Source organism: Triticum dicoccoides, chromosome 2A, assembly GCF_002162155.2.
Source record: "Triticum dicoccoides isolate Atlit2015 ecotype Zavitan chromosome 2A, WEW_v2.0, whole genome shotgun sequence".
Taxonomy (NCBI): domain Eukaryota; kingdom Viridiplantae; phylum Streptophyta; class Magnoliopsida; order Poales; family Poaceae; genus Triticum; species Triticum dicoccoides.
The window spans coordinates 371,721,171-371,734,464 of NC_041382.1; the positions used below are offsets into that span (position 1 = coordinate 371,721,171).

Below are 13,294 nucleotides of genomic sequence, written 5' to 3' on the forward strand. Positions count from 1 at the left end.
CGTTCAGCTTTGACCAAATTGCATCCATCCTGCTCCCGTCATTGATGGTAATAGCAGGCTTCGCCGGCGACGAAGATGGGCCTCTGCACCTCTTCCAGCGCTGCCAGCCCCGCTGGCCCCGCGGGAAATAAAGAGAAGGGGAGGAAGGGCAGCGGCGGGTGCAGGGGGATCATTGCGTGCGGGAAGCGGACGGACTTCGGCTACGACAAGGACTTCGAGGCGCGGTACGCACTCGGGAAGCTGCTGGGACACGGCCAATTCGGCTACACCTTCGCTGCCGTCGACCGCCAGTCCGATGAGCGCGTCGCCGTCAAGCGCATCGACAAGAACAAGGTACGTGTGCGTGATCGTCTGCTACAGTATTGATAGCATTCGCTGCCATGGCTAGGGTATGGTTCATAGATCTCAGAGTTTCAGAGATTACAGAGGAGTGTTACAGCAGGGAAGGAGGCTTGGAGAAGAAGAAGATCAGAGGATAAGATCTCAGTGGATACAAATGATCAACGATACCCACACCTACATACGCAACGGCTAATACCTCTCAGCCCACGGAGGAAGGCCCAGGCACAACTGGTCGTTGCACCCCCCGCTCCTTAAGCAACAGCTTGACCTCAAGCTGTAGGAAGCTCTGATAGTGCACTGGACCACTCCCAGGTTGCCATAGACAGCGGTAAACCTGACCAAGCGATCTTGTACTACTTGCGTGTGCGTCCTCTGACACGCACCCATAGAGACGCCAGAACTTGCGCGGGCTTGGATGATACGGCCAATTGATGCGCATACTGAAGCTCTTCAGTTGTATTGGCACCATCACTTGGTGGTGTAGCGGGCTTGAGCAAGGAGACATGAACCACAGGGTGCATCTTGCTAGTTGCTGGTAATTGAAGGCGATAAGCAACGTCACCAATTCGCTCCAATACCTGAAATGGACCAAAGTATTTGAAACCCAATCTGTGGTTAGTGCGACGAGCAACTGATTGTTGCATATATGGCTGAAGTTTCAGATATGCCCAATCGCCTGGTTGAAACACTCTCTCAGAACGATGCCTGTCTTCCTGAGCTTTTATGCGTTGTTGAGCACGTTGGAGTTGATCACGGATAAGTGCAGTCATTGCATTCCGCTCGGACATCCAAACTGTAAGATCTGTGGGTGTATCTGACTGCAGATTTTCCACACCCAGATGTCTCGGCTCATAACCATAGAGAACTTTGAAGTGTGTGTGTGTGTGTCCAAGAGAAGAATGAAAGTTTGTATTGTACCAGTATTCAGCTTGTGAAATCCACTGGACCCACTTCTTGGGTGCAGAATGGACCATACACCTCAAAAATATTTCCACACATTGATTTAAGTTTTCTGTTTGACCATCAGTCTCAGGGTGGTTTGCTGTACTCATGTTCATCTTGGTGTCTGTGAGTTTGCAAAGCTCCTGCCACACATTGCTAGTAAACAAGGGATCTCTATCAGTGATGAGAACTTTAGGCAGGCCGTGCAGCTTATAGACATTGTCCAAGTATGCTTGTGCAACAGAGAGAGCAGTAAAGGGATGGCACATGGGTATGAAATGGCCATATTTGCTGAACTTGTCAATAACAACCAAGATTGTATCATAGTTTTTGCTCTTGGGAAGACCACTGATGAAATCCATACTAACCATATTCCAAGCTTCTTTAGGTATTGGAAGAGGGCTTAGCAAACCTGGTTTCTTTATGTGTTCTGACTTAGCTTGTTGACAAATAGAACATGATTTGACAAATTGTTCCACAAATTGCTTGAGAGCAGGCCAGGAAAATAAAGCTTTCACTCGTTGATATGTGGCTTGAACTCCAGAATGCCCACCAATGCCACTCGAGTGTAATGAGAGCAGAATTGCTTGCTGAGCTTCTTTGTTTGCTCCCAACCAAAATCTCCCTTTGTGCCTGATAATCCCTTGCTGTAAGGAGAAACCCTTGTTATTACTGCCAGTAACACTTAATTCAGTGAGCAATTCCTTTGCTTGGGGGTCTGTTAAGTAACCACCAGCTACTACTTCCAACCACTGGGGTGTGCAATAAGATAAGGAAAATATTGTAGGCTGTGTTTCCACTCTAGACAGAGCATTTGCAGCACCATTTTCCAACCCTTTCTTGTACATCACACTGTATTTGAGGCCCATAAGTTTTAACAGAGCTTTCTGTTGAATATGGTTAGAAATTTTCTGGTCTTGAAAGTGTATCATGTTAAGCTTCATGCACTAGCCAACGCAACCAAAAGTTCGAACTGATGGAAAGGGCGAGTGCAATCCACATATACTGTAACACCCCCTCTCACGTGTGACAGGGAAGACAAGTCAACATGTGCAACCGGAAGAGAGCGACGGCGCGCAAAGCTCACGTATGACTCAAGAGGCCTATACGTGGACACAAAGGGGGGCATCAACAATTTTTTAAATAAATTGCAAAAGCCAGGACTTGAACTCAAAACCTGCTCTGATACCATGTTAAGCTTCATGCACTAGCCAACGCAACCAAAAGTTCGAACTGATGGAAAGGGCTAGTGCAATCCACATATACTGTAACATATCAGACTTTTGTGATCAGTGTTGATGGTAAAATGATCATGTTGTAGATAAGATTTCCACTTGTCCACTACTAGTAAAAGAGTGCTGCTATGCACACGATGATGTTCAGACTATCTGTGGACGACAGCGTATATCAGTCCGTCTAAGTATAGCAGTCAAGTGCCACCGACGGCTGGATTGGGCATCGTCCCGCTGTCGTGCATGCTGTGTCGTTCGCACAGCAGTTTCGCTAGTAAAATAGCCAAACACTCGTCATAAGTGGAAAGTTGCTTTAGGACCCAAGGCTTTGCTGAGATAAGCAATAGGATGCCCTTGTTGCATCAGAACTGCTCCAATGCTCACATTACTAGCATCTGTCTCCACTGTGAAGGGTTTATTGAAATCTGGTAATGCCAACACTGGAGCAGTGATCACTGCAGTCTGTAATTGCTGGAAAGCTTCTTGATTAGTAGGGGTCCAGACAAACACAATGTTTTTCTTGAGTAGATCAGTCAAACTTCTACTGATGATGCCATAGTTCTTGATGAATTTTCTGTAATATCCTGTGAGCCCCAGAAATCCTCTTACTTGTTTGACATTGGTGGGAATAGGCCAGTCTTTGACAACTTGTACTTTAGTAGGGTCAGTGCTCACTCCATCCTTGCTAATCACATGTCCCAAATACTCTTAAACTTCTGCTGAGCAAAAGAACACTTACTCATCTTAACATATAACTGGTTGGCAGCTAATAAGTCAAAAACTTCCTTAAGATGTTTCAGATGTTCTTTGAATGTGTCAAAACAGTGTTCATTCCAGTTTGAAAAGTAGCAGGTCCTTCTGTCACCCCAAAAGGAATAACCTTAAATTCATATAACCCATTATGCAGTTTAAAAGCAGTTTTATGCTCCTCCCCTTCCACCACTCGAATTTGGTGGTATCCTGCTCTCAAATCTAACTTGGTAAACCAAGTAGCTCCAACTAGCTCATCCAAGAGCTCATCCACCACAGGCATGGGATACTTGTGTTTCACAGTGATTGCATTCAAGTGACGATAATCAACACAAAAACGCCAAGTACCATCTTTCTTTCTGACCAACAGAACAGGAGAAGCAAATGCACTTGAGCTTAGTTGGATAATACCTTGCTGCAACATAGTAGTAATTTGTTTCTCAGTCTCATTTTTTTGGATTGGATTATATCTGTAGGACATTGACAGGTACAGCACCGGGCAACAGAGAAATTTTGTGATCAAAACTTCTGTGTGGAGGTAGAGAGGTAGGTTCTGAGAACGAATTCTTGTGTTCAGCAAGCAACTTCTGTACTTCTTCAGGCACAAGTTGAGTCTCTGGTAGAGTATCCGATATGTGATACAGCTGAATAATGTGATCAACAACATCAGTATGCGGTAATCCTTTTAATTCTTGTGCTGACAATTATTTGCAATTAGTTGCTGTCTCAAGAATTCCTGTCAGTGTTGCTTCTGTATTTCTGTAACTGAAATTCATAATCTTCTTGCGTGAATCAACCCACATGGGACTCATGGTCTCCAACCAATTCATACCCAAAATGATGTCATAATTATCTAGTGGTAATGCTTTCAGAGATGTAGTAAAACTAGTGCCCTGACACCACCATTGGAGTCCCAACACTTGTCTAGTGCAGGTTAACAAGCCCCCACCTACTACTCTGACCAAAGCTAGGGTTAGTTGCTCGACAAGGCACTGCAGTTTCTCCACTAATTTCTCACTGATGAAGTTATTGGAGCTACAAGAGTCAATCAGAATGAGCAGATGAGTTTCCCTATCATGCCTTGTAACTTGATACTCTCTTTGCAAGAAGTTCCACTCACTGCTTGTATAGATAACTTCATTACTGTTTCTTCTGTGTCAGATGGAGCATCACTGTCTTCCCTGGCAGGTGCCTCATCAGAATTGTCTGGGAGTTGTAGTGCTGATAATAACTCCTCAATAACATGTATCTGAATGGAGGTGGGACACTTATGACCTGGTCCAAATTTCTCTCCACATTTAAAACATTCCCCTCTGGCACGTCTCTGAGCCCTAAGATTATCACCTTTCTCATAGAATTTCCCTTTCTCTGGTTTTCTGATATCCAAGAGCCGGCCCAAGTAATCCTTGGTGAATGTACTGTTTGTTCCTCTGCTTCGAATCTTGTTTGACTGTTGAACGATTGGTATCCTCTGCTAGCAATGCTTCCTGTGTTTGTGCACAAGCAAATGCCACATCCACAGTTACTGGGTGTTGCAATTTAACAGCTACCCTTATCTCCTGCTTCAGTCCTTCCATAAACCGATTCACAAAGAATGTCTCATCATATGAAGGATTGTACATGAGTATCTTGTGCATATGCTCCTCAAAACAATGAGCATAGTCATCAACTGAACCTTCCTGACGCAATGCAAAGAATACATCCATTAACCTGGAATACTTATTCCTATGGCAAAAACTACAACACACAGCCGAGGCCAGGAGTCGACTGTGTGCATAGCCTCATAGGTCTGCAACCAGAGAACAGCATTGCCTTGAAAATGCATGGTAGCAAAATCAACCCATAGATTTGCCTGGACAAAGTACATCCTGAAATATTTTTCACATTGTTGTTTCCACCACTTGGGATTATCACCATCAAACTTTGGAAAATCAGACCGAGGAACGCGAGGACTAAATCTAGAATGGGAATACTATGCTGCTAAATTGGGCGACACTCCGTGCTCATAGATTTCATCAGAGAATTCCTCATATGTTTGAAAATGATGGCTGGAATGCTCACCATGGCCTTGGGCAGATCGGTTGTTGCGCTATGCCCGCATCTCTGCGCCAGCCGGATTTCCCTCGTTGCGCGGCACCTCCACCCGTTACCCCCCTGCGCGCTGCTGTGGTTGCGGCAGAGTAGTTGTGCGAGTCGCTTGTTCCAGAGACGAGACGCGTTTGAGGACCCCATTGAGGGAGCGCTTCATCTCGTCCACCGCTGCATCCAGCCCGCTGTTGGCGATGAGAAGCCGATCGTTGCCTCTGTACGGTCGAGCAACGCAGTGGTGGTCTGTGGTAGCGCATCGAACGCCTTTGTCGAGGACGACGCGTAGCTGTCGACGGCGGTGCGCAGCTCCTCGATTCCCTTGGCGTTGTGCGCAGCTCCTCGATTCCCTTAGCGTTGTGCGCCCCGGCCTCCGAAACGGCCTTGCTCTGCGCTATGGTCACCTGAATCAGCTGCTGCATCTCTGCCAGCGTCATCTTTGCTGCTGCCATGCGTGCTGAGAGCGTCGATCTGTCAGATTTCGCCGTGGTTCACCGCCGGTTGTCCCAACCCAACTCAGGTACACTGAAGTGTTTTGCGCGAATTCCCGGAGGAATCGCACCTTTTGTCAGGAATTAGGGGTCAACGGCGGATCAGATCACCGGAGAATATTTTTTTTGCGAATCTTACGAGGCTCTAGATACCAAATGCTATGATATTGATAGCATTCCCTGCCATGGCTAGGGTATGGTTCATATATCTCAGAGTTTCAGAGATTACAGAGGAGTGTTACGGCAGGGAAGGAGGCTTGGAGAAGAAGATCAGAGGATAAGATCTCAGTGGATACAAATGATCAATGATACCCACACCTACATACGCAACGACTAATATAGCTGAGTACGATAGGCCGGTCCTCTCAGCCCACGGACGAAGGCCCAGACACAACTGGTCGTTGCATCGTCTCTGACCAGTGGGCCCGCCTGCATCCCTGTCGATTCGGCCAGCTGGGTTGGCTTGCCAAGCTTATGTGGGATTGGAGTTTTGCACGTGGCTTTGTGGGGAAACACGAAATGCGGGAATCTGCGATGCTGCCAATTTATTATATATGTGGTTTCCCGTGGAAATAAATACGTCTCGGCTTTGGAATATGAGCAAGGGCTAGTTCTTTTGCAGCTTAGGGGCATCTCTAGCCCATCCCTTAAATTCAGTTAGAGGAGTAAAATTTTCAGTTTATTTCTCTAACCGGCACCTAGCCGAAGTCGTAAACTGGATAGAGGCGTAATTTTTTTACTTCTCAGCGCCATAGACGCCTAAAAACACCCGGCCTCCATCCGGCTGAGTAAATGTTGCGCCCACTTTTCGCCCCCCAACCATCACTGCGTTGTCGATGGTGCACCTGCCGGCGACTATCCACCGTCTCCGCCGCTTCGTCGCCGTCTCTCTTGACCCTCACTGCCCTTCTGCTCGAGTATGAGCCGGTCGCCATCGCCGGAGTCGAGTTGAAACGTGGCTACCGCCACATCGACCGTTTTGATGGAAACCTCCTCGGATCTTCTTCCTCGTTGGCTACCCGGCATCTCACTGTGGTTAGGCACCTTTGCTGGCCATCCCCACGCCTCGCCGCCCTCTAGTTTGGCCTTGACGTTGTCGGTCGGCCGGTACACCTCCACCGCCTTGCAAGTGTTTGACGGTTTGCCTAGGTGAGTTTTTTTTGTTTTTTTTTGTCTCGTTTTGTTTTGCCTAATCGAATTGAATCAAGGCGTTTCAATTTCGAAGTCATCCGAAGAGGAAGAAGACGACGATGGCATCGAAATTGTTGTTGGCATGATTTTCAATGATGATATTCGACGACCAAGGAGAGGATCACAGTTTGGCCGCATACAACTCGACCGTGGTAGAGCGGAGGGCCAAGCCAAGATTATGAGAGATTATTTTGACCCTAATCTGACCTATCTAGAGAAGTATTTTCGCCGCCGCTTTCAGATGCACACAAGTCTCTTTCTCACCATTGCAAAAGCTGTCGAGAAGTATGATGATTGGTTTAAGCTTAGAAGGAATGCATGCGGAGAGATAAGTGCGAGCCCTTTGATGAAGTGTATTGCGACTGTTCGATTTCTGGTATATGGGTGTTCGGCCGATGTAATTGACGACTATGCCCGCATTGGAGAAGATACAATCTTGGAGGCCGTTGGAAGGTTCACAAAAGCAGTGATTGATGCCTTTGGGCCAGAGTACTTGAGGGCACCCAACGAGGAAGACACTGAGAGGCTTATGGCAGCGAGTGAAGAAAGAGGATGATCTGGGATGTTAGGATCAGTTGACTGCATGCACTGGACCTGGAAGAATTGTCCTGCAGGGTGGAAATGTTGGTACAAAGGCCACTGCAACGATCGTTCTTGAGGCTGTTGCATCGGAGGATCTATGGATCTGGCATTCATTTTTTGGATTGCCTGGCTCTCACGATGACTTGAATGTGCTGTCAAGATCACCATTGTTTGCTAGGCTTGTTGCAGGAGATGCTCCTTCTTGCAACTATATGGTCAATGGTCGTGAGTACATGATGGGTTACTACCTTGCAGATGACATCTATCCTCCATGTGCCACATTTGCAAAAACAATTCCACGTCAAGGTAACTAAAGATCTCACTTTGCCACACGCCAAGAGTCGACTAGGAAGAATGTGGAGAGAGCTTTCGGTGGCTTCAGAAGCGCTTTGCAATCGTTCCTGGACCTGCAGAGTATTGGAACTCCAAGTTTCTATGGCAAATCATGACTTGTTGCATCATCTTGCATAACATAATCATTGAAGATGAGAGAGACATGCCTGAGAACTTTTGGTACATCACCAATGGGAATCCTGTTGAGCCAGAGCATGATGCAAATAGGATCTAGAGATTCCTCGAAGTGCATCGCAAGATCGAGAACCGAGAAGTTCATACCCAGCTCCAAGATGATCTTTGAGCATCAGTGGCATATCCATAGCACTTTGTAGTTGTGCTTTTATCATGCTATTTACTTCATTTGAACCATGCGATGTGTATGAATTTGAATAATTTGGTTTGTAAACTATGAATTTGTAATATTTGTGAATTGTGTGAACATTAATTATTATGTTTGGTTTTTATATGTGTGCTTGTAGTTGCAATGTAACTAGAATTGGAATAATTTGGCAAAAACAAAATTTTACTCCGCTAAATTTAGGGGATTGGCTAGAAACGACCAAAACTTAGAGGAGTAAAAATACTCCACTATGGTTTATTCGGCCGTTTACTCCTCTAAAATTTAGGGGATCGGCTAGAGATGCCCTTGTAGCAGCTTATCTGCCAAATTAAGCCAAAAGTCCAAAGAACTCCTTTTGGAGTGTTGGGCTTAACTTATTTTCAGGTGCACCTCCTTCACAGTTAGGTACTCCATCTGTTCACAAATACTAGTAGAATATAAGATGTTCTATTTTTTTTGTGAATCGGGTGTATATAGACACGCTTTAGGCCCTGTTCGGCAACACTCCACTCCTCCAGGACGGAGCTGAGCGCGCTGAACGCTGGGTTAGCAGCTCCCCAAATTATAACTACATGCCGCTCAGGATCGGAGTCGCGGAGCGGAGGGATTCCAAACAGGCTCTTAGGCCTAGTTTGGTAGCAAGGCCAACAAAACCAGGGCAGCATACCCCAGTCGGGGGATTTTCTCCGGATAGATGAGATCCCCTTCCATCACCTGGGAGATTTCCCTAATCAGTGTCACCTCATTTGGTGACCAGAGGACGGGGCACCACGCGCTAGATCGCTAGGTGTAAGTCGATCGTGGGAGAGAGAGCGGAGACGTGGGTTTCCTGCCCGATCTCTCGAGTCGTGGATTGATCTCCGTGGGAAACAAGGTGGATCGGGCCAGAAAATCCCCAGGCGATGAGCAACCAAATGACCCGTTGGTTTTCCTCGGGCTGATTCGTCGCGTGGGTGACGAGCCCTGGATTTTATCGGGGATACCGGGGGGATCCCACGTAACCAAATGAGGCCTTAGTGTGTTTGTTCACTATTTCAGTCTGTATGTACTATGTAGTCCATATTGAAATATCCAAAACATCTTATATTTGTGAACGGAGGGAGTACTAGATATTTTGCAACATCAAAATGAATTGATAAGGATTCTCGCAAAAAAAAAGGCAATCCTGCTATACACACGACGACGCCCACACGATTTGAGGACGATGCAGAAGATCACACCATCCAATGTACAGCAGCAGCGCTGGTCCACCGTAGGATACGAGTGTCGGCTGCATGTCGTCTCTGCAGTATCGTCTACGCAGCAGTTTCGAAAGAAAGGTAAAGTGATAAGGAAATGTCTATCGGTGCTACAGGGGCCTATGACATGGACCCATTTACTGTCGTCTATAGATATGCATTGCCTTTGCTTACATGTATTGAGGTCACATCTTAACACTGTCACAAATGGAAGAAGTTACCAGAGATAACCCTTTACTTATCCAACACAAATAGCTCATAATACCAGCCCAGTTCCAATTTATGTTGAAAAATCTTTCAGAAACACGTAGTTGATATATATTGCGCATAATTAAGTACTCCACACTGACTTCTAATGTATGAGCTGTTGTCCTTGCAGATGGTCCTTCCTGTTGCTGTTGAAGATGTAAAGCGAGAAGTTAAAATACTCAAGGCCTTACATGGGCATGAAAATGTTGTACATTTTTACAATGCATTCGAGGATGATAACTACATATATATTGTTATGGAGTAAGTTTTGGTAAACCTGTCAAATCTTAATAAAATCAGTGGAAATTTGATTTCTTAGTCAGGTCTATTTGGTTGCGAGATCTTATGGGTTTCACCTCTAGCCTACCCCAACTTGTTTGGGACCAAAGGCTTTGTTGTTGTTGTTGTTGTTGTTGTTGTTGTTGTTGTTGTTGTTGTTGTTTTTGTTGTCTATTTGATATTTATACACGAACTTTGCTTTGGTACACCCCCCCTAGAAAAGTTTACAGATTTTGATGCAGATTAAAGGTGGACATTAGAAGTTACCCCTTCAATAAAAAGGGTAATATAGTCTTCTGTATTCAAATCAATCTATTCAATATGTTTGATCTGCAGGGTAACATGGCAATAGCCTTTTTGAGTAACTTTAAGATTCGTGCGAACTTTTAAGAGGGGGTGCGGTGTTAAACGGTCACTTGTGTATGTAACGTTAAGTCTGTAAACTGAGTCCTCTCCTAGATATTAGGATCTAGCAACGCTCGTGGCCTGCGTGCCACTTTTCTAGGAGCGCTCGCTCTCTCCCTGCGGGGTATATGTATACACGTTGTAACCTCATTGATTCAGTGAATACAGAAACAATCTCTCCAACTTGGTATCAGTTACCAGGCGCCCCATGGCCGCGACTCATTCCTCCACCGCCGCCGCCACGAGCTCTGCCACCTCCCCCGGCGATCTCTCGTCCTCTTCGACGGCGCCTGCCGCGGCCTCCTCCACTGCTTCCTCCCCGCCGTTCGTTTTCGGCACCTCCCCCTCTCTCCTCAACGACACCACCCCCGCAGCTGGCACCCAGTTTGCCCCTCTGTTCAACGCCGGCGTTCCCCCTGCTCCTCTGGCGCCCGCTCCCCGCCTTCCCATATTCCAGGACCATATCACCAATCACATCAAGTTTCTCCTCAACCCCGCCGATCACAACTATCACAAATGGAAGACCTTCCTCATGGTCCTCGTCCGCTACGGCGTCTCCTACCTCATCGACCATCCGCCGCCACCAAATGCTTCCGCCACCTACCTCGAGCTCGATGCTCATGTCGCTCTCTGGATCTACGCCACCCTTTCGGACACCATGTGTGACCACGTCGTCGGCGCCACGACCACCTTCGCCCTCTGGACCAAGATCCGCAACTACTTCCTCGCCAATCGCGCCGCTCGCTTCATGATCCTCAATCGCAAGTACCGCAACCTCAAGCAGGGCGACCTGTCCGTCTCCGAGTACGCTCGCCAGATGAAGCTACTCACCGATGCCCTCGCCGACATCGAGCGCGCCGTCACCGAGGTGGATCTCACCACCCAATTCCTCCACGGCCTCGACAAGCGGCTCGAAACGATCCGGGTCGTCCTTGGTGACCAGGACCTGCCCTTCGACACCGTCCTCTCTCGGGTCGTCCTGGCCGAGGAATCCCAGGAGCATCGCGCGGCTGAAGAGAGCGCCTCCGCATTCGCGCTGACGGGTGGCAGCGCCTCTGGTGCCGGCTCCAGCACAGGCGGCCGTGCCCCGCCGGATCGCTCCTCCACTAGTGCTCCGGCCGCCCCTCCCCAGCCGCTCCCGCACCCTGGCCGTGGACGCGGTGACCGCGACGGTGGTGACCGTGGTGGCCGTGGCCGCGGTCGTGGACGAGGCGACCACACTGGACGCGGCCACGCCGCTCCTCCCCTGCCGTCGCCCTTCACCGGCTACTTCGCGCCCTACGGGATGGCGATCCCCTACCCGCGCTCCGGCTAGATCCCGCCGAATGCCGCCGGCGTCCTCGGCCCGCTCCCGGGCTCTCATGCGCAGGCTTATCCCCTCCTTCCCGCCCCGCCGGCGCCCACCGCTCCGCTCCACCAGCACCATCCCTCGTCCTGGGAACACGCGGCCATGCTCAACGCCGCCTACAGCAATGGTGGTTTCCCCTCTGCTCCCGTGCCCGATACAAAGCTCGCTGTAAACTGTTTTCGGAAGGAGTTGAGCTTAGTGATGCTTAGGATTTTAGTTTGTGCCTTACAAGTAGGTTTCAAGTGTGATAGATAATTTTACTGTTTAAATGTTTGATGACATGAGTTGATGCCTTTACATGCAAACTGGCATAACATTGGCATACCTTTGAGAAATTCTAGAAATAATACTGGATTTACAGATATAAAAAGTATGGACAAAATCAGTCTGCAAGCAGTTCTTGATTTTCCGCAGTCTTTGTTTCCGTTTATGTTTAAGGAACGGTACAAACTAATGCAGTCTCGGACTTTCTGACTTGGCTTTGACAGATTATGTGAGGGTGGTGAGTTGCTTGACCACATATTAGCCAAGTAAGAACTACGAGAATCCTTGACTTTTTTCCCACAACTCTTACCTTTATCACATTTTTTTATAACTTGTTTCCATGCTGGTAACCTATGAGTTATACTATGGTTTCTTAGATGCGCTACTGGGCTTAAATGTTGAAATTTCATGGTTCAGTTAGGTGCAATTTTCGACCAACGTTTTGTCACTCTATGGCGAATATTTCTTATTTATTTATTTATAGTTTTAATATTTTGATTTTCTTATTACGAGCAAAATATGCAGCAATGATTTATATGCTGAAGATTTCCCTTTTGAAGGCTAGTATTTTGGAATATTGGAGCTACTGTTGATATTTATTTCTTACGTTGTGATTCCTCATCCTAGATAAAATAAAGATTGAGAAGCTGAGCTATCACACATAGTGTGCTTGACCGTAGGCTGTAATTTTGTATGGATATATGTTACATTATTACTCCTTCAAGTTGAAACCAATTCTGCATGCACACGTTTGAATTGATTTCCACGTTTCCTTCAAAATCATCGAGTAAAATGTCAAATATATCACAAAAATTGCGCAGATATCTTTCTCAAGGTATGAGAAAAGTATCTACTCAGCAGAACAGCACATTGTACGCGATAAGATGTAAACATAGATGTAGACTGATGTGCCAAACTATTATCATGCCCAACATAACGTTACTGCCTGATAGTTCTTTTTACAGACCATAGAATGCTGAAGTCCGTGCATGATTCTGGTATGTGGAACAGAATGTTCATTGACCTTACCTGATTGCATGTGCCTGGGTTAAAACTACCATTCCTCTGGTAGTTCCAATTCGATCACAGTATGGGTTGTGGTTGAACATGCATAGAGGGCTGCTCATTTCTAAATTCATCGGCTACGTGTTTATGATCGATATTGTATTAATATGTCACTAGAAGGTGTAGTTTAGGAGAGATCAACATGATTATATTCA

General features: G+C 46.8%; 1 protein-coding gene across 5 annotated transcripts in view; it reads left to right on the plus strand.

The window, feature by feature from the left end:
- The first annotated feature begins 6 nt into the window (after window positions 1-6).
- LOC119354606 (calcium-dependent protein kinase 18) overlaps window positions 7-13,294 on the plus strand; it is a 47,405-nt gene continuing 34,117 nt past the window's right edge. For 4 of the 5 annotated variants that reach the window (XR_005171119.1, XM_037621330.1, XM_037621331.1 and 1 more), the window contains exons 1-3: window positions 7-333; window positions 9,909-10,039; window positions 12,299-12,340. Coding sequence is in view for 4 of the 5 variants with exons in the window: in XM_037621330.1 (XP_037477227.1) it covers window positions 76-333; window positions 9,909-10,039; window positions 12,299-12,340 (431 nt within the window). In the remaining variant the exon portion in view is untranslated. Of the gene's footprint in view, window positions 334-9,450; window positions 9,611-9,908; window positions 10,040-12,298; window positions 12,341-13,294 lie in introns of all 5 variants that reach the window. The other variant, XM_037621333.1, reaches the window with a different exon arrangement.